The 22,301-nt window shown below is 44.3% G+C and overlaps 1 protein-coding gene across 4 annotated transcripts in view; it reads right to left on the bottom strand.

Moving 5' to 3' along the window:
- The window catches only part of MAP3K12 (mitogen-activated protein kinase kinase kinase 12), a 164,653-nt gene that overhangs the window by 15,323 nt on the left and 127,029 nt on the right, over positions 1-22,301 (bottom strand). For all 4 annotated transcript variants that reach the window (XM_089481342.1, XM_089481356.1, XM_089481335.1 and 1 more), the window contains exons 2-9: positions 20,280-20,773; positions 13,572-13,755; positions 11,706-11,897; positions 10,647-10,805; positions 8,708-8,866; positions 6,003-6,111; positions 1,677-1,786; positions 574-690 (exon numbers count right to left, since the gene is read on the bottom strand). In XM_089481342.1, coding sequence (XP_089337468.1) covers positions 574-690; positions 1,677-1,786; positions 6,003-6,111; positions 8,708-8,866; positions 10,647-10,805; positions 11,706-11,897; positions 13,572-13,755; positions 20,280-20,754 — 1,505 coding nt within the window. In that variant the 5' untranslated portion in view covers positions 20,755-20,773. The remainder of the gene's footprint in view (positions 1-573; positions 691-1,676; positions 1,787-6,002; positions 6,112-8,707; positions 8,867-10,646; positions 10,806-11,705; positions 11,898-13,571; positions 13,756-20,279; positions 20,774-22,301) is intronic.

The raw sequence follows: 22,301 nt of genomic DNA, 5'->3' as shown, positions 1-22,301 counted from the left end.
TTGAAAGAGTAAAAAACTGGAGAGGGTTCCTGTACCTTTCATGGTTGTGCAGAAGAGAGAATTTCAGTAGGTGTTTGTTGCTTGTTACCTGGTTGTGTGATGAGCAACGTGTTCTGAACTTCCCCGTTCTACATAACCATTATAGGAATCCTCTCCAGTTTTCACTCTAGCAACCTTAACAGAAAAGGCTAGAGAATATTTTGTGAGTGCCTTGCCTCACACCAGAGTGAGCTGGCAGACACTTCATTGGACTGCTCATGCTCAATGAAAAGCATTACTCCCCTTGAAGCAATATTAGTAAAGTGTAGCAACCCCAGTGAGAGTTAGCATGACATAATGGTTTGAGCATTGGGCTGTGACTCTGGAGATCAGGGTTCAAATCCTCACTTGGCCATGAAAACTCACTGTGTGACATTGAGCAAGTCACACTCTCTCAGCCTCAAAGGATGGCTGTGGCAAATCCCCGTTGAACAAACTTGCCAAGGAAACCCTAAGTCGGAAATGACTTGAAGGCACACACACACACACACAAAGCCCCCCTGACGGAGACTGCTAGAAGTTTATATCTCTCACCGGAGCAGCTCCTTCTCCTTGAGCTCCAGCTGTAACATGAGGGAATTGAGCTCCATATAAAGGTTGTTGGCTCGCTCCAGCTTGCGTTCATAGTGCTCTCGGATGTCCAAAGCATGCCTGCAGATGGAGAGAGGAAGTAATATGCTGTGAGTTGTCCAGTGGGAGGACAAATTTCACTGGTCTTTTGCTGCTGCCCATCCTCTCAGCACGAGGCATTATTAGAGAGGCAGGTGTGGAGGAAGCCTGTGCATAAGTGGTGGCCGGGACACTGCTCTCATAATGTCTTCCTCTGACCTTTCAGCCTGCAGTGAGGCCTCTGTAGTGCCTCACTGAGGAAGGGCCAATCTTTGATTCTCAGCAGTTATGGAGACAATGGGCAGCAGTGGGGAGTTATATGCAGACTAATGTGGTAATACTCTCTTCCCCAGCCCTGCTGTCTCCCGAGGGGGCAGCTGGGCTGCAGAGGGGAAGGAATGGTGCTGAGATCCTATGTTTTACCCTCCACTTATCCACGGGTCATAGCAAAATACCTAATTTTGGCCCCAAAACCTGCCTTCGACTTATACATGAGGTCGACTTATAGTTGAGTACATGCGGTAATTAGTATATATTTAACTTGTCTGAAGTTATTGTTGAAGCTGTCACAATGGGTTATTATTTCTTTTTCACGCATGGGTTATACACTATATATTACTTCAGGTTTTTTTAGTTGTAGGCGTTTTCTTCAGTCAGCATCTTCCTTGGTATGAATTCATGTGACTGAAACCCTTCCCTTTTGTATTTCTTGGAAGTTTTCTGCAAAAAGCATCAGATAGCACAACAACATAAAGGTAGGAAGTTTTCTCAACTGAAACTGAATCTGCACTGCAAAAATAATGCAGTTTGACGTCACGTTAACTGCCATGGCTCACTGCTATGATATTATGGGATCTGAAGTTTTGTGAGCTATTTAGCCTTCTCTGTCAGAGCTCTGGTGCCCCAACAAACTACAAATCCCACGATTTGATACCATTGAGCCATGACAGTCTAAGCGGTGTTCAAACTGCATTAATTCTTCAGTGCAGATGCAGTCTGAGTAATCAATGCACCTACATCCACTTTACCTGAGTTCCTCTCGCCGTCGATGGATCAACTCCTCCTCCAAGCGGTGTAGACATGTCCCCTCTGATTTAATCTTTTCAAAATGTAGCTTCACTTCCTCCCGCCATTCAGCCTATGGGACAGAGGATAAACGCATGAGCTTTTTCCCTGGTTACTAAACCTACATAATGGAAACCCACGCAGAACAGGAAAATTTACTCTTTTGACTGTATTCTATAAGGAAAGGAGTATTCAGAATTGCAATTGCAGTTCACAATATGATAGGTAAAAACACCCTCAGGCCTTAAATGAGAACAGGTCCAGCATCTTGCAGATTCCTATCTCCTTCCATTTGCAAAAAGCTTCTATGAAATGAAACTTGGAGAACAGTAAGGCCAATGGAAATGACAGGAAAAAGAGTAGGAAAATAGATGGATTCATAACAGGGCTGGCTCTACCATTGGATAGAATGAGGCAGCCACCACATGCTCTAGATTCTGGTTTCAAGAAACAGCAGTTGATATGGGCAGTCAGGAATTTTTGCAAATTTTCTGTTCTGCTTCAGGCAGCAAAATATATTGAGCCAGCCCTCAATCAGAAACTGAAAGCAATTTATTAAATCAAACTGCTAATCCCAATTGGAGAAAACCCCCCTGAGGCCCTGTACAGACCTGTGGGTGGGACGAGGGCTGAACGTTCCTACACGCGATGCCCTTCCGCCACTGGTCTACACCATGTGCGCCACAATGGTGCACCTCTGGCGCAGTGCCCAAATGGCGCAGCGTGGAAGGGGCATCATCATGGCACGCCGCCGCACCTATGACACCCCTTCCAGGAAGCAAGAAGAAACTGCTTTTCGCAGCTTCTTTTTGCTTCCTCTGGAGGCTGCAGCCTCCATCCGGAGCAAAATGGGGTGGCATTCAGCCCCTGAATCAATGGGATTGTTCTGATCTCCCATTCAACAGTTGAATCAGTGCATCTACTTTAGCTAAGACTAGCAACTAAATAATTTAGGTTAGGATTGGGAATCTGTGTCCCTCCAGATATTGTTGGGCTGTAACTCCCATTGTACCTAGCCAATATAGCCAATGGAGATGAATGCTGCTGCTAGTGCCAGTACAACACTTGAAGGGCCTACTCCAGATTTAAGTCTGTGTCTGCAATGTGAAAACAACAATGCCCTCATAGGGATACTCTGGCTATAAAAAGAAAATATTATTATCCCCCAGTGATAATGTCTACTGCGGATATATTTCTGGATTTGCCCTGAAGTGCAGGACACACAGGTCCTGCAGCAGTGTATAAGACTGATGTAGCCACACTGTTGATGCTAGGCAAGTTTAGGCACATTCTGTGCCTAGATGGGAGACTACCTCCAAAAACCCCATGCACATATTTTTGTGGAAGAAAGATGGGATACAAATGTTCCAGAAGAAAATAGAAGGAAGGAAGGAAGGAAGGAAGGAAGGAAGGAAGAGGTCTAGCATGTGCTGCCATGCTGTCCCTGAAGGTGGCAGCAAGATGAAGCATGTTTATTGGAGAGAAAGGCCAGTTCAATTCAGTGGGGCTTACTTTTGAGCACACAAGTTTAGGGTGGCCCTACAAGTCTGGTATCCTGTTAGTAACATATGCAAGCATAAATGTATCTTCTTTTCTTCTCTGCAGAGGTCAGAATTATCTTCCTTCCTTCACAACCAAAGCCATTCCCACCCACCCATCTAGGAGTCACTAATTAGATGCCCCTTTGTTCATTTGGTGGTTGGAGTAGATAGGAGAAGCACCTACTTATGGTCTCAATCCTAAGCCCCTAAATGTAGTGTAAATATCCACATGTGGACTTACATTATACTATCATTCTCTGAGCTTACTGAAAAGCCCCTGAAGCTGCTCCCCATGGCTGTTCTGTTCTTCGTTGCAAGCAGGCAGGCTTGGAGGACTGGCTACGTCTCCAAAGCCAGATGCGAAATAAGAACAGCAGCATCGAAACCCTTGGAAGACCTTGGAAATCTCAGTGCTGATGTCATCAGCTTGTATTTGGCCATAGGGATGTAGCCAGATGTTTCTCCAAGGCTGCCTACTCACTGTGAAGCACAGAATGGCTGTGCTAGGCAAATTTTGAGGCTTTTCAAAAAGTTGAGAGGGGGTGTGGGGTGCTGTGGAGGGAGGAAAGGAATATCAACCCCTACAGCTCCCAAAAGAAGACATCTGTATGTGTAAGGGAAACTCATGTATATGAATGTCTCTCACAGAATTCCAGCCCTTATCTCCATAGCCAGATGTAGAACAATGACATCATCTGCCAAAACCTCAGGAGACCCCAGTCGATGGTATCATTGGGCTATGTCTGGCTAGGTCACCATATTGTACCACTTTGGCTCTCACATTTTGTACATTTTTTTATTCCACCACTTTCCATCAGCCAGTGAATGGCCATCAAGCTAAATGGTGAGACCTGGAAGGGATGAGAGGGAAGCTGCAGTGTAGGTCTGCCTGTGGACCTTTTATGCTACACTCCACAATACAGAATCTCAGCCCAAGAGTGTTTACATGTGAGAAGTGAAATCAGTTTGGAATGAAGCATACCTTCTCATGTCTGCGGCCGCATACAGAGGCCATTGAAGTGAGTGAGCATTTTAGACCACAGTTAAAGAAGGCTGGAGGAAAAATCCAAAGCCTACACAAAAAGAATGGGAGGGGGCTTATCCAATAAGGTGGGGCAACAGAACTTTTCTTAAACCTTTTGTAAAAAAACAAAACAAAAAATAAATCCCAAGAGAATGTGCATCCCACAGAAAGCATTAAAAGTCAGGAGAAAGAAATCAGTTATGCAGATAAACATTCTGATCAATGTTGGCTTTTATATTCTCAGTGCAAAATTCCCCTGAAGTGATGGCTAAGGTGACTAGTGGAATCAGCTTTAGGCTGCATCTGCACTACAGAATTAATGCAGTCTGACACTGTTTTAACTGCCATGGCTCACTGCTATTGGATCCTGGGATCTGTAGTTTTGTGAGATATTTATTCTTTTCCATCAGAAAGCTCTGGTGCCACAACAAATGACAAATCTCAAGATTCCACAGGATGGAACCAATGCAATAAAAGCAGTACCAGACTGCATTATTTCTGCAGTGCAGATGCAGCCTAATTTATGAAAAGCCAATATCTTTGCACGGCTAGAGATGCCTAGCACCAAATGGCTACTCAGTCCAAATCTTGCCTCTAAGCAGGACCACTCCTGAGTAGATCATACTACCTATTATTGAATCATACTACCTATTATTGAATCATTTCCTGTATTGCTATGTCCTCCCTCCAGTCCATCTCCCCTGATCCAGGCCTCGGAGGTAGAGAAGAACTGTTGGCCCTCATCCCCTTCCCCTTCTCCTTTTGTGTCGTGTCTTTTTTAGATTGTAAGCCTTAGGGCAGGGAACCGTCCAATTAAAAAGATTGTATGTACAGCGCTTTGTAATTTTACAGCGCTTTATAAATAAAGGTTAATAATAATAATAATAATAATAATAATAATAATAATAACCTAGACTACAATGTGCACTGCACTGCAAGCAGACAATTAGACTCAGTACTGGAATTCAGGAGATAGGATGCAGGGGTAGCAAGCTTGAAGTGCTTTGTCGGCAAATTGATGAAACGGAAGTCCACTTGAATTCACTGGGGGGAGAAATGTTTATTGCTTATTTTGTTGAGATTCTGAAGAAAAAAATATTAGTAGTTGGCATTTCTTTCCAACTGTGCAGTCCTAAGCATTTTTAGTCAGAAGTAAGCCCCGTTGAACTCAGTGGGATTGCACACTAGTGAATGAGTTGGCTGTGTTGGCTAATACTGATGGGAAGTCCAAAACCTGTGGCAGCCATAAGGCTTCCCGTCAGTATTAGCCAACCCAGGCAATAGTCAGGGATGGTGGGAGTTATAATCCAAGAAATCTGGATGGCATTACATGGTCTAGCATGCTGGGCAAAGGAAGTTGCGAATCTTTAGCCCTCCAGATGTATTTGACTTCAGCTACCTGACATTTTAGACAGTGAGGCTAATATTAAGGGGTTATGGCAGTTGTAATCCAAAATATTGGGAGGGCCAAATGTTCCTTAATCATGAGCTAGAGCCAGCCATATCCTTGTTCATCCTAACGTACTTCATAAGGTTGCTGAGAGGCTAAAATGTGGGAAACTCTTTCTAAAAGAGAAGGTTACCAATAATCCTAACATATATTACACATTACATGTTGGGCTCTTGGGAAAAAATTGATGGCTAAAAGCCATGAAAGTCACAGGAGGAAATTACATCCAAATATGACATTTATTTGTTGAGAGCTCAATTCCAAGGAAGCTCACCTGGGATTTGAAATAGGTCTCTTGCGGTGTAGAGAGTACATCAGCCGAGGCAATGTCAAGGTGCAACAGGATCTGACGGAAAGATGGACGGTTCCGAGGTTTGCTATTCCTAATGAAGGAAAAGAAATGGAACATTTTGGGATGAACATAATGTGTTTGGAACAGGGCTAATACACTGAGCCTCAGGCTGAGATAGTACCCAGAAAGTATAACAAAATGGATTGTATTTATATGTGTATGTGTGTGTGTGTGTGTGTGGGGGGATTCTAAGCATATTAATTTAAATAGTAAAGTACTGATGTAAATGTTTTGATGAGAATTGTTTGCTGCTTCATGTGAAGAAGGAGTAGTGGTAGCAGATATTTCAACTATTGTTTCTTTCTGTTTCATTTAACAGTTTTGCCCTACATTTTGCTACAGTTAATGGAAAAGAGGCCATGGCTGTGGTCATTTCTAGGTTCTTGTCATACAAGCAAAGCATGAACTTCTGCATAGTATAGGCAAGCAGTGGGATATATCTATAATTTAAATAGTGATAGAAATATTACTCTGAATTTTGCATTTCTGGGGCAAATCCTCTCCTTGCCTCCCATCAGGTACACATACAGTATAATTCCTCTTGCATGGAGAGCTACAGCCTTCTCTGGCAGCAGCTGTGTGGAAGCTTTTCCACACAAGTGGAATGACACAGTGGCAAAATGTCTTGTGGCACTTTAAAGACTAACATACTGTATGTATTACTCTCTAAGCTACACACGACATAACAGATGTGGAAGTGTGTGTTGTGTCAGGAAATGTAAATAGTGAGGTGAGAGGGAACTGAAACGTAGAAAGTATAGCAAGCGATAACTAACTTATTAACTTCTGGCATAATAAATAGGTTTGTCTGGAAAGTGCCACAGAATTAATTTGTTGACACTCAGCCATTTCTCTTCGGAAATTATTAACACAGACAAACACCTGCAAACAGTGAGTTAGGTCCAGATGTTAATTATAATCAGAGAGAATCCAATGCATTTGTTGTGTGCCTTCAAGTTGTTCCTGACTTACGGCAACACTAAGATGAAATTATCACAGGGTTTTCTTGTCAAGATTTGTTCAGAGGGAGTTTGCCATTGCCTTCTTCTGAGGCTAAGAGAGTGTGACCAGTGGGTTTCCATGGTTGATTAGGGATTCAAACCCTGATCTCTAAGAATCGTAGTCCAACACTCAAACCACTACATCACACTGGCTGTCAGTGGGACATATATTAATAATGACTATTAATTAAAGTTTAAGTGACCTTAGAGATGCCAAACTGGTGTAGTGGTTTGAGTGTGGGACTAGAATTCTGGGAGATCAGATTCTAATATCTGCATGGCCATGGAAAATCATTGAGTGACATGGACAAATCACACCTTCTCAGCTTCCCAGAAGAAGGCAATGCAAATCTCCTTTATGACAGATTGACATAAATCAAGCTATCCAAAGTTGAGTCGACCTGAAGGCATGTAACAACAATTTATATATTAGTTAAAAACACTTCTGTCTTTATATTAATGCACAAAGTGTTGTGTAAATAAAATAATGCAAAAAACTAGCAATAATAAAACAAGATGGGCACCTGAAAAATTCTTAGTACATTCACCATCCAATCTGGCAGTATCAAGGGAATAGGTAAAAGAAGTGAGTGTTCAGCATGTGGAGAAGCAATATTATTGTCAACATATCCCTTGTACTCGATGGAAAGTTGTCCCAAAGTGTAAGTGCAGTCACACAAGGAAGGCTATTTAATTTCAGTGGTTTCACTCTGACTAAGGGCATGTCTATACAGCAGCTTAATCCAGGATCAGTCCAGATCATTATGCCCCAGACTGACCATGATGTTGACCACATGGAACAGGCCAAAACTTGCATGGTGTCATGGCATTGTGCACATGAGCCAGCCAGGCTGGCACATCAGCCCTGCTGGCCTTTCTCCCTCGGTGCTAGTGCTTTCGGCTCACTGACCAAGCAGGCCCCTGCTGAGGTCAGAATATGGCATCCCACTATGTAACCAACAAGGAGGGATTGCTCTACTCCATCCTTGTTGATTCCATGGGCACCTAGTTCCAACCTCAGCAGACACAATGGCATGCTATGCAGGCTTTACATGGAGGAAGCAGGTGAGGCAGCTCTGAAAACAGGCCTTCCCCTTTCCCTGCGCTGCTCAGCACAGGGAAAGGGAATGGTGCAGCTCTTGGCATGTGGACAATGTATCAGGCCAGATCAGATCTGTTCCAGGTGTCCACATGCCAAAAGAACCCAAAGTTCCACCAGGATTTCTGGGAAACACCAGGTTTTTCCCTGACTTTGCTTATCTGGGGTAAAGTCAGGTTAAGGGCCAAAAAATGCAGCATCTCCCTGTGAGTAGTTATATCTTGTGAGGATTGCCAGTATCGGCTTCGGGGAGAGTTTGGCCTTTCTCCCCAGTATAGACAAGCCCTAAGTCTGAATCCAAGTTTGGATCCAATTATTCAATGCTGTCCAGGGCCACAAACATTTTTTTCTCTGGATTGTCACCACACAAGTATATTCTGGCAACTTGCTCATGAACAGAGAAAATATCTAGCTCAGTGCTACAGCATGTACTTGTTTTAGAGCATCATGCATTGAGCAGGCTGGATCACATACATTTTAGGTTCTCACCACAGACACAGAGAAAAGTTCTATTGCTATAGACTCACCAGCACTGTCTTAGCAGGATCTTGAAACCATCGGGGCAGCTGGTGGGCACAGGCAGGTGGAGGCTGTTACTGCCCACACCCCAGATTATGGCTGAGGAATCCACATCCTTGTAAGGGATTTCTCCTGTTAGCAACTCCCAAAGAACAACGCCAAAGGACCTGGGAGAGGGTGAATGAAAGTCAAGTCAAGAGGGGTAGGACCCAACAGACATGGACAATGATCTCCACCCCATTTCCCTTTTTCACTTTCCTTTCCAGCCACGTTCAGTCTTATTTCTCAATAGTATTTGGGTTTCAACTTTCCATAACCAGGTCCTCACCAGATGCATTGGCCTGCCATTATTCTCACTCTAGCATGATGATGGCAGCTATAGAGATTGTCTCCCTTATCCAGAATTCCAGAATCCAAAATAATCCAAAAACCAGCACTTTTTCATGGGTGGCTGAGATAGAGACACCTTTGCTTTCTGATGGTTCAATATATACAAACTTAGTTCCATGCACAAAATTATTTAAAATAGTGTATAAAATTAACTTCAGTCTATGTGTGTAAGGCGTGTATGAAACATAAATAAATGTTGTGTTTAGACTTTGATCCCATCTCCAAGATATTTCATAATGGATGTTTATGCAAATACAGGTATTCCAAAATCACCCCAAAATTCAAAATACCTCTGGTCCCAAGCATTTTGGATAAGGGAGACTCAACTTGTAGTATGAAACATCTGAAAAGTACCAAATTGGGAAAAGTTGTTCTCTATCATCATGTGGTCTCTTGTGTGTGATGAGAGATATAGTCCAACATACTTGGAAGACTCTAAGATGGGAAACAGCTCTAGTCTACAGGGCCACTTCTTGAACATGCACATATGCAATGGGAATCATAGGGCAATATCACACTACACAGTTATATAGCTATTACTTCATTTTAACTGCCATGGCTGCCTCCCATGGAATCCTGGGATTTACAGTTCGGGGAGGGTCATTTAGAATTCTCACCCAGAGATCTTTTTGGCCCTACGAGACTACAAACCATAGAATTTCACAGGAGGCAGCCATAGCAGTTAAAGTGGAATAATAATACTACAATAGTGTATTGTGATATGGACCAATGCCTGACATGACTGCCACATAGTCTGGGATCACATTGGAGCAGGCTGTTCTATGTTGTGGTTTGTGTGTGCACATGTGAGTGGGGGTTGCAGTCCAGTTTATCTGGATGGCACCATATTGGAGCACTACTGTCCACTGTGATGATCCATCTGTGTGCATGTAGTAGGGGTATAAATAATACAAGTATTCAAAAATGGCTGAAAAACATGTTTTTTGAATGTTAAGAAACTGTGACAAGAATCCTGTACTGACATGAATCTTTGCAATTTGGGACTTATTTTGTACAAAATTAGCACACCGTTGTTTATCATAGGAAATAGCATTTTCTGTGCAAGAAACAGCATATCCTGCACAGAAAATAATATTTCTCTGTAGGAATATTATTTCCTTCAACATTTCCAATGTAGAAAATGCTATTAATTGTGCAAAACAATCATGGGCAAATATTGCCCAGAAGAAGACCCAAACTGTGAACAGGCTTCAAAAATTGCATGTTTTTAAAGACTTCCTTACAGCGGGAGGAAAATGGCTAAAATTACCCATTGCTTCCTTTGAGATGAAAATGAGTGGAGAATGACGCCCCTAAGGTGTAGGGGTAAGAGAGAGGATAATAAGAGTTTTGATTTGAGTATGTACATGCAACATGTTTATGAAGAAAACCCACAAAGTTCCAGGTGAGATTGATGGGAGTTGCAGTTCCCAGTATGTGCACAGGAGTATGTGTGTGAGAAGAGACTTTCCCAGCCCTATCCCTTGCACTCTATCCACTGTTCACACCCTTCTTGTTCTCTCTGCACCCTCCTCTTCACAGCTCAGCTCTCCTTACCAGATGTCTACTTTCTCAGAAACAGGCTCATTCCTAATGACTTCTGGTGCCATCCAGGCCACTGTGCCAGCAAAAGACATCTTGGTGCTCTTGTCACTAAGCTCTTTGGAGGTGCCAAAGTCGGAGATCTTCACCACATCATCATAGGTGATCAGCATGCTGGGGAAAGGAGTGAGCCCATAAGAAGTGTGAACTGGAATAATCCTATTTCTTAGCCACAGTGGAAATGAAAGGGCAGGGGAGGTAATTAGAAAGCAATGCAATGCTCCTAATTATCACCAGGGGGCACACAACATCTTCTCTAATTAAAGAGCAGAAGCCTGCAGGAGCAACTGCAACACACCCCACTAAAGAAGGGACATGGAAGGATGTGTAATGTAACTTGTCTTTTCTGAAACTCTGTAAGTCACCACAAATACCAAAAGCGCTAATAGTGAGGGACATGCACTATAGGCCTGGTAATGGGGGAGGGAATCAGAGCCAGATCTTCTATTGCTTGACCTACATAATTTATGTGTGTTGTGTGCCTTCCAGTTGTTTCCAACTTATGGCAACCCTCAGGCAACTCTATCATGGGGTTTTCTTGGCAAGATTTGTTCAGCGGAAGTTTGCCGTTGCCTTCCCTTGAGGCTGAGAGCATGCAACTTGCCTAGGTCACCCAGCAAGTTTCATGACCAAGCTGGAAATTGAACCATGGTTTCCAGGGTTATAGTCCAGCACTCAAACCTCTATGCCAACACTAACTCTATTGCTTGACCTACATAATTTGTGAAGATTATAAATGTGGTTTTTCTAGACCTAGGAAGTGGATTACTTCACTGAGGAATGTAGATGCCAAGCACATACTACCCTCATAATATTGGCATTTGGGAAGTCCATCCTTACTGGAACTTTAAAAATTGTGTTGATTTTTTTTAAAGGGGGGGGGCAGGGAGTCACCTAGCCCATACTCCATTCCCATCTTGGATTCTCTATCCCCCTGTAATCCTCATTCAACGGTCTTCAACCTTCTGCACATATACACAGAGACCCCCTCATTGATTCCCTTTCCCTTCTTACTTGGGTGACTTGAGATCACGGTGGATGATCTTATGGAGATGCAGGTAATTCATGCCACCAGCAATGCCCATAGACCAGTCGACCAAGAGGGAGGGGGTGACCTTCCGCCCAGCACGCAGTACTTCATACAGTTGGCCCTGGGCGCAAAATTCCATGATGATGCAGTAACAGGGGGCCTGGGTACACACACCCCTAAGACAAGGGAGAGAAAACAAAATGGGACATGTTGAGGCATCAGCTGGGATCTATGTGGGGATCAAAATATGTGGACCTACTAAAATAAGGGGCAGTGGCATAAAATTTGGCAGTGGCAGAGGAAAAAACACCGAAAGACATCCAATTGTAACACCACTTGTAAAACAAAACAGGAATGTGTTCACAGAATGGTATCACGTTGAGGTTTAGAGCTGCTCTGAGACTTTTAAACCAATTCTCGAGGGAAGCTGTCCTGCCCTTTGGTGGGCAGGCAAAGACCTTTTTGTTCAGCAGAGCTGTGGGAAATCAATTGGCTTCCAAGGAAGAGGACTTTTACCAGGTGGGTGCTGTGTTTTCTTCATGATGTAATTTTAATTTGCTTTGAACTCAATTGTATTTTAATGTTCTAGTCTGTTCTATTGTGCTTTCAGCTTAAGTTTTTGCCAGTATTTTGTCTAGCTGACTTGAATCCTAGTTTTGGAAGAAGGGCAGGATATAAATAAAATAATGTTGCTTTTTTTTTAAAGATATGTTTTATCTTTTGCTGAATAACAGCCCCACCATCATGAACCCTGAAACAAGAGGCCAAGGGGAGCACTGCCTACCTCTCAGATTAGGCAGGGGGGCTAAGTCATCTCTACAAATGATCTGGCAAAATTGGACCACCAAATCTGCATCTGCATTGCAGAAATAATGCAATTCGTCACTGATTGAATTGCCACAACTCTATCCAATGGAATCCTGGGCTTTGCAGTTTGTTGGGGCACCAGAAGGCTCAAAAAATATCTTGCATAATTACAAATCCCAAAATTCCACAGCATTGTGGCAATTAAAGCAGTGTTGAACTGCTTTATTTCTACAGTGCATACAAGGCCCCAGACGCTATGTAGTTGAGCCTCTTCAGAGATTATCAATCAGAAGTATACGAAATGGAAACCCCTTAATTTTACTCTCAGGAATAATAAAGGCTGCCTGCCATACATCCCATCCACACTAGCTTGGGTGTAAGATATACTGAGGGGACTTCTATGGACACATTCTGCTTATAACAGTCTCCATATTTAAGGATAGTTCAATGATAATGATGGAGAAATTAAATTGCTCTCCCCCTGCAAGTGGGCAAAATTAATAACAATTACTTGCCAGTATTAATGCCCTGCACCACTCCCATAAAAACAACTCTGGTATTTCCATCTGCCTCACAAGTGATCCTTCTGTTTAGGAACATGAAGTGGGCTGCAGCTGCTACTCAGAGGTGAGCAAAAAGCACTCTTTATATGCTCTAAGGGACCTGAAGACAACTGATAAACAAATAGGTAGGGGGGAAATCAACCTGGCCTCAGCCATTAGACAAAGAAGCAGCATCTTCAGACAGTATGTATCCAATCCTATTCTGCCCTACTGCTGGCAGAGAGCATCTTCTGCATCAACAACCCTTGGGACTGGAAGGAAGAAGGGATACACATTCAGTGGCCAAAATACTCAGGGTTGCTGGGTTGTGTGCTTGTAGCGTAAATGGTTTGTTGTCATAACTCCTACTGCTATCTTGTTATTATTGCTGTGTGTTGCAATATGCTTTTAAGATCACTCAGTAGCAGCACAACAGTATAATAAACCTTTCAGAAGCTGCCAGGTCACTCTATGAGGCATCCTACCTTTGTCCATACTCACTTGAAGGTAATAATGTTGGGGTGTTTCAGCTTCCGCAAGTGTTTGATGTCTGTCTCCTTGAGGTCTCGCACCTTCTTGACAGCCACTTCCTCCCCATGGAAGCGTCCCAGGAAAACAGCTCCCTGAGCCCCACTGCCCACCCACTGCAAGTCCATAATCTCTTCAAAGGGCACTTCCCATGGATCTGTATCGAGAGGGAAAGAAAGTGGTAGTCCACAATTATTCAGGGGAAAGTGGAAAGGTTATGATTCAGTACCTCTTCTCTGATTAGAGACTGCTGGGTTCAATCCCTTAATTTCTTTTTTTCTTCTCCTGAAGTCTCATGTTCAACACAACATCTAACTTTCTGCTTGAAGGCCTGCGCCTTTCCTTCAGTAATTGACCCTTTGTTTCTCCATTCCTTAGGCCATGTCTGCAGGGGGTAAAAGGCCCATTTCCCCCCTGTTCTGGCATTATCCTACTTGGATGACACATGGGCGAACCCCTGGTTCTGACATGGGCAGTCTGGACAATAGTCCGGCACATCCAGCAACAGAACAGAGGCATAACAAGGTTAATAAGAACTTTTTTTAAAAAAATAACCCAAAACCTGTCGCTATGGATCTTCCAGGAAGATCCAGAGCCTTTGTTTCCATGCCATGGCAGCTGTCTACACAGACATTCCACTGAGCTACCTGGATGTCTGCCTCGCTCTGAGTTCAGAACAAGGGGCTCAGCATGTGACTGTTGCTATGCCCCTTGTTCTGATCTCAGAAGCGAGTGACCAATGGTGGTGATGGATGCACCAGGTGGCTCGAGTGAAGAATGGGGCAGTGGCTGGGCCAGGATGCCCCTGGATGCCCCTGGAGCATCCCGGCCAGTGCAGACACGGCCTCTGTTTCCACATGAGACCTCTATCAAAACCTCTGTCTTGTTCATGAACAGTTCCAATTACAGCTAAAATGACAACTTCTTTCCTCCCATAGAAGCTGGATTTCAATCTATGTGGCTGCCTGAGCAGCCACCTACCCTAATAGGCCAACAGTGTTTGAGGCTTCCCTGTTACTAGGATAATACAGCACAAATAAAATAAATGCATAAGGTCTCAATGCTTCATGTTCTTAAAAGTATCATGACATAAAGGTATGTTTTGCTATATCTTGATTAAAATTTGGGTGGGAGCACTGGGGTGGGAGACAAAGTTGCTCTGGAGCATAGGCTACATAGCTGGCCTGTGGGTGCCAATAGGCCATCCCTGGTCTAAAGCAAAGTCATGCTTGTGAATGTTGCACTGCACAGGTAGAGGTGAAACTCAAGGCCTCTACCCAGATCCCCCCCGGGGGTGGTGGACCTGTTAGGATGGTCCACCCTCGAAGGCTGATGGAACCTGAGAGGTTCCAAGAAGCCTTAGAGGGGCTCACGGTTGGAAATGACGGCGACTCTGTTGATGCCCTCACCGGTATTTGGAATACTGGTCTTTCTAGGGCTATACACAGGATCGCTCCCAAGCGCCCTCTCAGGCCCGCTTCCAAACGCAAGCCCTGGTATACGGAAGATCTCCGGGCAAGGAAGCGAGCTCTGCGACGGCTAGAGTATCGTTGGCGGAAACACCTTCGCTTAGATGATAAGACTCTCCTAGACCAACTGTTAGAGGACTACGGAGAGGCAATACGAGCAACAAAGAACTCGTTCTATGGTGCTCGTATTGCGTCCGCTGAGTCGCGTCCGGCAGAGTTGTTCAGGGTGGTTAGGGAGCTAACTCAGCTCCCTCCCGCCCTGAACCAGATTCTTGAACCTTCTAAGGCCTGCTGTGACTTGTTTAACGACTTTTTTGCGGAAAAAACTTCTCGTATAAGCGAAAGTCTGAACGCCGACATTAATGCAGAACCTAGGGTAGAAGTGTCCAGAGCCTCCGTGGACTATGTTAAACTGGATCAGTTTTGAGTTGGTGAGTACCGAGGATGTGGACAAGATCCTCGGAAGTGTTCGGAAGACAACCTGCTCTCTCGATCCCTGTCCCTCGTGGTTAGCGGCCCAGGGGGGACCGGTGGTAACATCATTGTTACGCCGGATAATTAATTCATCTTTGAGGGATGGGCTATTTCCATCGGATCTTAAATTGGCCATTGTAAAACCGATCCTAAAAAAGCCCTCCCTCGACCCCCTGGTACATAATAATTATCGGCCTGTTTCGCTGCTACCATTTTTGGGAAAGGTGATCGAGAGGGCGGTTGCTGTCCAGCTTCAGGCGGTCTTGGATGAAACGGACTATCTGGACCCATTTCAAACTGGCTTCCGGGCGGGTTACGGGGTTGAGACGGCCATGGTCGCCTTGGTCGATGATCTCCGTCTGGGCATCGACAGGGGAAGCGTATCCCTGCTGGTGCTCTTGGACATCTCAGCGGCTTTCGATACCATAGACCATGATATCCTTCTGGGGCGCCTGGCAGAGGTGGGAATCGGGGGCACTGCGCTCCAGTGGTTCCGGTCCTACCTCTCTGGGAGGTCCCAGATGGTGCAGCTGGGAGACGTGTGCTCCGATGAGAGGGCCCTTATAACTGGGGTCCCTCAAGGAGCCATTCTGTCTCCCATGCTATTTAACATTTACATGAAACCGCTGGGAGAGATCATCCGGAGACATGGGGCGCGGGGTTATCAATACGCTGATGACACCCAAATAATTTTCTCTATGTCTCCGACTGATGCAGTGACTGGGGATGGCGTCTCTCCTCTCGTGGCCTGTCTAGAGTCAGTAATGGGCTGGATGAGGGAAAACCGACTCAAGCTGAATCCAGAGAAAACGGAGGTACTAGTGATAGGTTCTCCTGGCCCAGGAATGGCGGTGGTTCCACCTGTCCTAAACGGGGTCACGCTCCCTGTGAAGGACTCCGTGCGCAGTCTGGGGGTGCTTCTTGACTCGTCGCTTCACTTGACTGCTCAGGTGAACGCGACGGTCAAGAGCACCTGTTATCAGCTTCGGCTTATTCGCCAGCTGCGCCCATACCTGGCCCAGAGGGACCTAGAAACGGTTGTACACGCTCTGGTAACTTCGAGATTGGACTTCTGCAACGCACTCTACATGGGGCAACCCTTATACCAAACTCGGAAGCTGCAAATGGTGCAGAACATGGCAGCCCGGCTGGTCACTGGTGCTCCCAGGACCAGCCATATAACACCGGTTTTAAAAGAGCTCCATTGGCTGCCCATTCGCTTCCGAGCCCAATATAAGGTGTTGGTAATTACCTATAAAGCCCTAAATGGCTTGGGCCCAGGATACCTAAAGGACCGCCTCTCCCCGTACATTCCGCCTCGCACCCTCAGAACGTCTGGGCAGCAGCTGCTGAAGGTGCCTGGGGCTAGGTTGGCCTCCACCACTCGGAGGACGTTCTCCATAGCTGCCCCAGCCCTTTGGAATGCGCTGCCCACAGAGCTCCGCTCGTCTACTACCCTGGCCCAATTTAGGAAGGACCTTAAAACCTTCCTATTCCAACAGGCATTCCCCGAATAAATATCCTGTGGGCCTCCCTCCTCTTCCGTGGCCAAGAGGTTGGGCTATGGGGCTTTTGCTTGTTGTTTGTTTTTAATTTTGTAACTATGTATTTTTGTATATTTTATATTGTTGTAAGCCGCCCTGATCGTAGGAAGGGCGGCATATAAATAAAAATTTTATTTATTTATTATTTTTTATTTTTAAGATCGGTTACCTCAGCCATACATCAGTGTTACCTCAGCCATACATCAATTTAGGAATCTGGTCACCAGATTCACCCTTGTCTTCAAGGACACTCACAAAAAAAGATTACGACCTTTCATTCTAAAAAGGCTTTGGAAATTAGTTTTTCATCAATGTAAGTAACTGCCTTTGTTACAAATATATGTTGATATTCTGCACCAGTTACTTAGTTACATTTGTGTAACTAAGGTGGTGTTTGCATTGGCCAGAATACTCTGCAAGTGGCGTGAGTCACTCATTTTGAGGTCAGAATGAGGTGCCCAGCATCTATGACATTGGTGAGCACCTCATTCTGACCTCACTCTGGAGGTGGTGGCACTTGGTGGCACAGCAGGACGCATTGAAAAAAGCCACCCAGCATAGCAATGAAAGGCTAGGATTTTCCTAGAAGATTCAGAGCAAAAGGTGATTTATTTACAACCATTGTAAGGGTGTTATATAGTGGGTTTGCTACTGAACTGGCAGTATGTCATCTGGATAGTATGCACTAGAACCAGGTACATCATCCGGACTGGTTGCTGGGATTATGTGGAGAAGGCATATTATTTAGCCCATGTCAACACTACCTACAGTAAGTAACATCTGCTGGCCTGACCTCTCCGCCTACTTTAAGAGCCAGCAGCTAGATTGAGTGTAGGAGGTCAGCTCAACTTCTGCTTGGGGCACAAGGAGGAGGATGCTCCCACCTCTCTCCCATCAATGACAGAGGCTGTGACAAGAACTTGCAACAGGGTCCTTCTTCTGATTGTCTATTTCTGTTTTGTAATTTGGGTTTGCCATTCGAAATCCACTCCCCAGTATGTTTTGGGTTACGCTGGACATAAATAAAATGTTCTAAAACAACAATGGTTGCTTCCAGATGGGTCGACCCTAGCTCTACCAAATCACACAGCATGGAAGAGTTACTTTTTGACTACAGCTCCCAGAATCCCTCAACTAATTTTTCCAGACCCTGCCAAATCACTACAAGTGGAATTACAAGTTATTGTCCACACTCTCTGGAGTACTGCAGTTTAGTCACGTTTGCATCCTGTTGTGTTTTCATAGCTGCAATAGGATCATAAAATGGCAAACCTTATATAGGCTTCAGGGAGCATGTGCTGAGTTAAGGTAGCCTCACTATTCTGATATCATCAAAAGGCCACCCTTAAGAAAAGAAGGATGGAAGAGAGGATGTAATGGGATCTACACTGCACATCACTTCTGTTTTCATTTTTAAATGTTGAGTTTTCTTCAGTCTGAGTAAAACAGAACCATGGGGGAAATAACAGCCTGACATTTGACGATAGTACATGTCAAATCAATAGTACAATGCCACTGAAGTATTTCCCTTCTTCCTGCTGCTCTAGCAAGTGGTAGGTTAAATGAAGTAACTTTCCCTGAATGAGTAGTCATAGAAATGATAGTTTTAAGATTTGTGTGTCCAGAACACATTTTGAAATCAGCCCAAAAACAAACTGGCAAATAACAAAGATCTTTTAAGGAAAGATGCAGTCCTTGGCTAATGACCATTAAAAGTCGAGTCGTTGCAGTCTGGATCAGCTTCTGTTTCCAAGCTCTTTTCAAAGGCCACTCAAGGTAACACATACTGCAGTAATAATCTTTACCATTTGCAGCATGTGTTGTTGGGGCCGGAGAGCCCTGTTCCCCTACGCATACCAAGTTTGCATTCCAAGTTACATAATCTACAACAACTGAAGATAGTAAAAGCCTCTCCTGGGCACAGATGCTCCCTGAGAATCAGTAGTTACCATGTTCTTGTAGACTCGAGAAGATCAAGGAGCAAATTTATGAACAAGGCAAGAGGCCTTTATGAGAACTGGGTTTTTCACTTCCTCTTTTAGAGTTACAATCAGGACTTTAGTCTTGCAGCATTAGTAAAGCTGTTTTATTTTGAATCAAAGAGCCTAGAAAAGTGACTGTTTTGCTTACAACTCCTAGATGTCCCCCATTGTCCATGCTGGGAGTTGTAGGGATAAAAATTAACAATAGAAAGCAGAAGACTAGGAATGGGAAAGGCAGCTATGAAAGAACTTGACAAAATCATAAAGAGAAATATATATATATATATATATATATATATAGAGAGAGAGAGAGAGAGAGAGAGAGAGAGAGAGCACTCAAACCAGAATTGTCCAATTCCCAATCACTATGTGTGAGCTGGACAGTTAACAAAGCAGATAAGAAGAAAATCAAGTCATTTGAGATATGGTGCTGGAAAAGAATTCTAAGGATACAAGATGACAAAAAATGGGTCCTTGAACAGATCAAGCCTGAAATCTCTCTGGAAGCCAAGATGATCAAACTGAGGCTTTTGTACTTTGGCCCACATCATGAGAAGACATGGCTTATTTGAAAAGGCAATAATGCTAGGAAAGGTAGATGGAGTTGGGGTTGGCCAAGGTCTGTTAACAACAAACGGCCTTAGCTATGCCAGAGTGAAAACTGGAGACTCCTGTATATCTAGTGATTACGTAAAAGAGGGAAATTCAGCATGTGTTGCGTATCACAGAATCAGGTAACAAAGTTGTTCACAAAGAGATTCACAAAGTTGCCTTGCTCCACTTTTACTTGAGATGGAAGGTGCTGACTTAGGCCTCATCTGCACTGCAGAAATAATTCAGTTTGACACTGTTTTTATTGCCATGGCTCCATTCTAAAGCAGCCTGGGATTTGTAGTTTTGTGAGATATTTAGCTTTCTCTGTCAGAGAGCTCTGGTGCCACAACAAACTACAAACCTCTAGGTTTCCATAGGATGGAGCCATGGGAGTTAAAGCAGTGTCAAACTGCATTATTTCTGTACTGCTGATACAGCTTTACAAAGATGTTTTGTATGCAAAGCATGGACTCTGCCCATTGCGTTAAAGCTCTTGTTAGGCAAAGTCACAAGACCACTGTTGCTTCCATAAGGTTAAGTTAGGTTAGGTTTCCTTACTTTCCAATTATCCACCACTATCGTTCCCACAAGTAACACCCCCCCCCCCCCCGCGCTCACCTTCTTGCTGCTGTTTGTGTTCAGTGGAATATGCTTTGCCGATCATGGTCCAGACAGGCTTCAGGCAACCAAACAGGCCTTCCAGAAAGCCGCTCCCAGACTGGCAGTGGATCCGTACCTGGTCAGCATGGTACCGGGTGGGCCGCACCTCAGGATTCCCGACCCCGACCCCGGCCCCAGCCCCAGCCCCCCCTCCCCCTCCACTCCCAGCTTCATGTTCATGGAGCTGAAGGACACTATTGGCAAACTGGTCATGGGTCTCCTCGCTGGGAGTGGGGCTGTGTCCTCCACCCCCGCCTCCGCCTCCATCAATGGGCAGCACATCTCTCAGCACACACTGTGTTGGTGTAAGGTCCTTTTCCGGGGTGCAGTCTGAAGCATCTGGATCCAGTTTTCGGAGGGAGCTCTCAGCGAGGATAGTGTTGAAACTGCCAAAGGAGGGGGAAGGTGTGCGGGTCTCATGCAGGCACGCCATGATGATGTGCAGCTAGTCCCTAAGGAGGGAGAGAGAGACAAAAAATCATGAATAACATTGCTAATAGCATTAGAGAGTTTGTGGGATTTGTAGGGCAACATGGTGACTTATTAATAACTCTATGCTGAGCCAGTATATCAAAAGGAAATTGGATAGTAGAGTTAGTTGTATGCACATCCTAATAATCCTTCCCAGCTGCTGCCTAATCTAGATATTATAGTTCCCATCCTTGTCCCCCACCCCTTCAAGCCCATCAAATCTCTGCCGCAGAATCTTCAGTTGGGGACATGCCGAGGGCAAAATAACATGTGATGTGCAGCTACATGTATTTCTTATTATTATTAAAATATTCTTTATTTTCATATATACATTCCATATACAAATCAAATACCAAAAGAAAATGCATAAAATCAAAGCTTCATATGCTTCTTTTTCCATTCTCATAGTTTCCCCATTTCCCCCCTTCCCTGCTGTTCCCCCTGGATATTTTCCTTCTATTAAATTTTACAGTTTATTCATTATCTATTCCTCTATTCCTGTTTTACTATAGACCTCATTTCACTTTAATAACTAATTTTTCTATTTGTACATAACAGTCTATGTATATATTTCCTTTAAAGTCTTGAATTACAGTATATTCACTCCATTCTAATAAAGAATGTATTTCAATCCTGTAATGTATTTCAATCTTGATGGTGACTTTGTACAGTGAGTGGCAGCTTTAGGAGGACGTTAGTTTTGGTGGAATCATGGGGTGCAGACAGGGATACCTAAGCAGGGTGACCAGATGTCACAACCGTAAAGAAGGACAAGCCACCCTAACATGCAGGATGTTCCAAAATAAAACCTAGAAATATGTTAATCATAATATGTTAATCATACAAAGATGTTACGATGTTAAAGAGCCTGTGTGGCTCAGTGGCTACAACTCTGGAGACCCACTGAGGGACCTTGGGCAAAGCACACTGTTTCAGCCTCAGAGGCTGGCAATGGCAAACTTCTTCTGAACAAACTTGCCAATAAAATCCTATCACAGGTTCATCTTAGGGTCGCCATAAGTCAAAAATGACTTGGAGGCACACAACAACAACAATTGATGTGGATATTTAGCTGCCTTTGTTTTACATTTTGTAAGCCACCTTGACTCCTGAGCTGGAAAAAAGATGGATGTAAAAGAGTATCATCTTCACCTTCTCCATCCATCTCTCATTATCTCTATGCTGAATATTGTTCATTCCTTATAGCTGCTTTCATGATACAAAGTGCTTAGCAAGATTTAGATACTTGTGCTTGTGTGTGTAATTTGGCTCTTAGAGGATGTGATGCAATAAGTCTCCCCCACTATATTCACGCCAGTTTTCTAGGAGTGGAAGTGGGTGGGTGGCAGTGCTTCTGCTTCCTTGTACACATGGCAGCAGATAAGGGATAGCAGATAGTACATCTCCACCCTCCCAGCCATTGACTAGTTGCAAGGTTGTTGTGCTGGGGGTGTTCTGGCTGTATTGCGTTCCCAGGGAGTAGCACAGCTGCATCCAGGCCACTGATCA

Source organism: Sceloporus occidentalis, unplaced genomic scaffold (assembly GCF_023333645.1).
Source record: "Sceloporus occidentalis isolate IW3139 unplaced genomic scaffold, rSceOcc1.0.p SCAF_1, whole genome shotgun sequence".
Taxonomy (NCBI): Eukaryota; Metazoa; Chordata; class Lepidosauria; order Squamata; family Phrynosomatidae; genus Sceloporus; species Sceloporus occidentalis.
The sequence above is the reverse complement of the archived record's forward strand: the minus strand, read 5'-3'. Positions and strand labels throughout refer to the sequence as shown.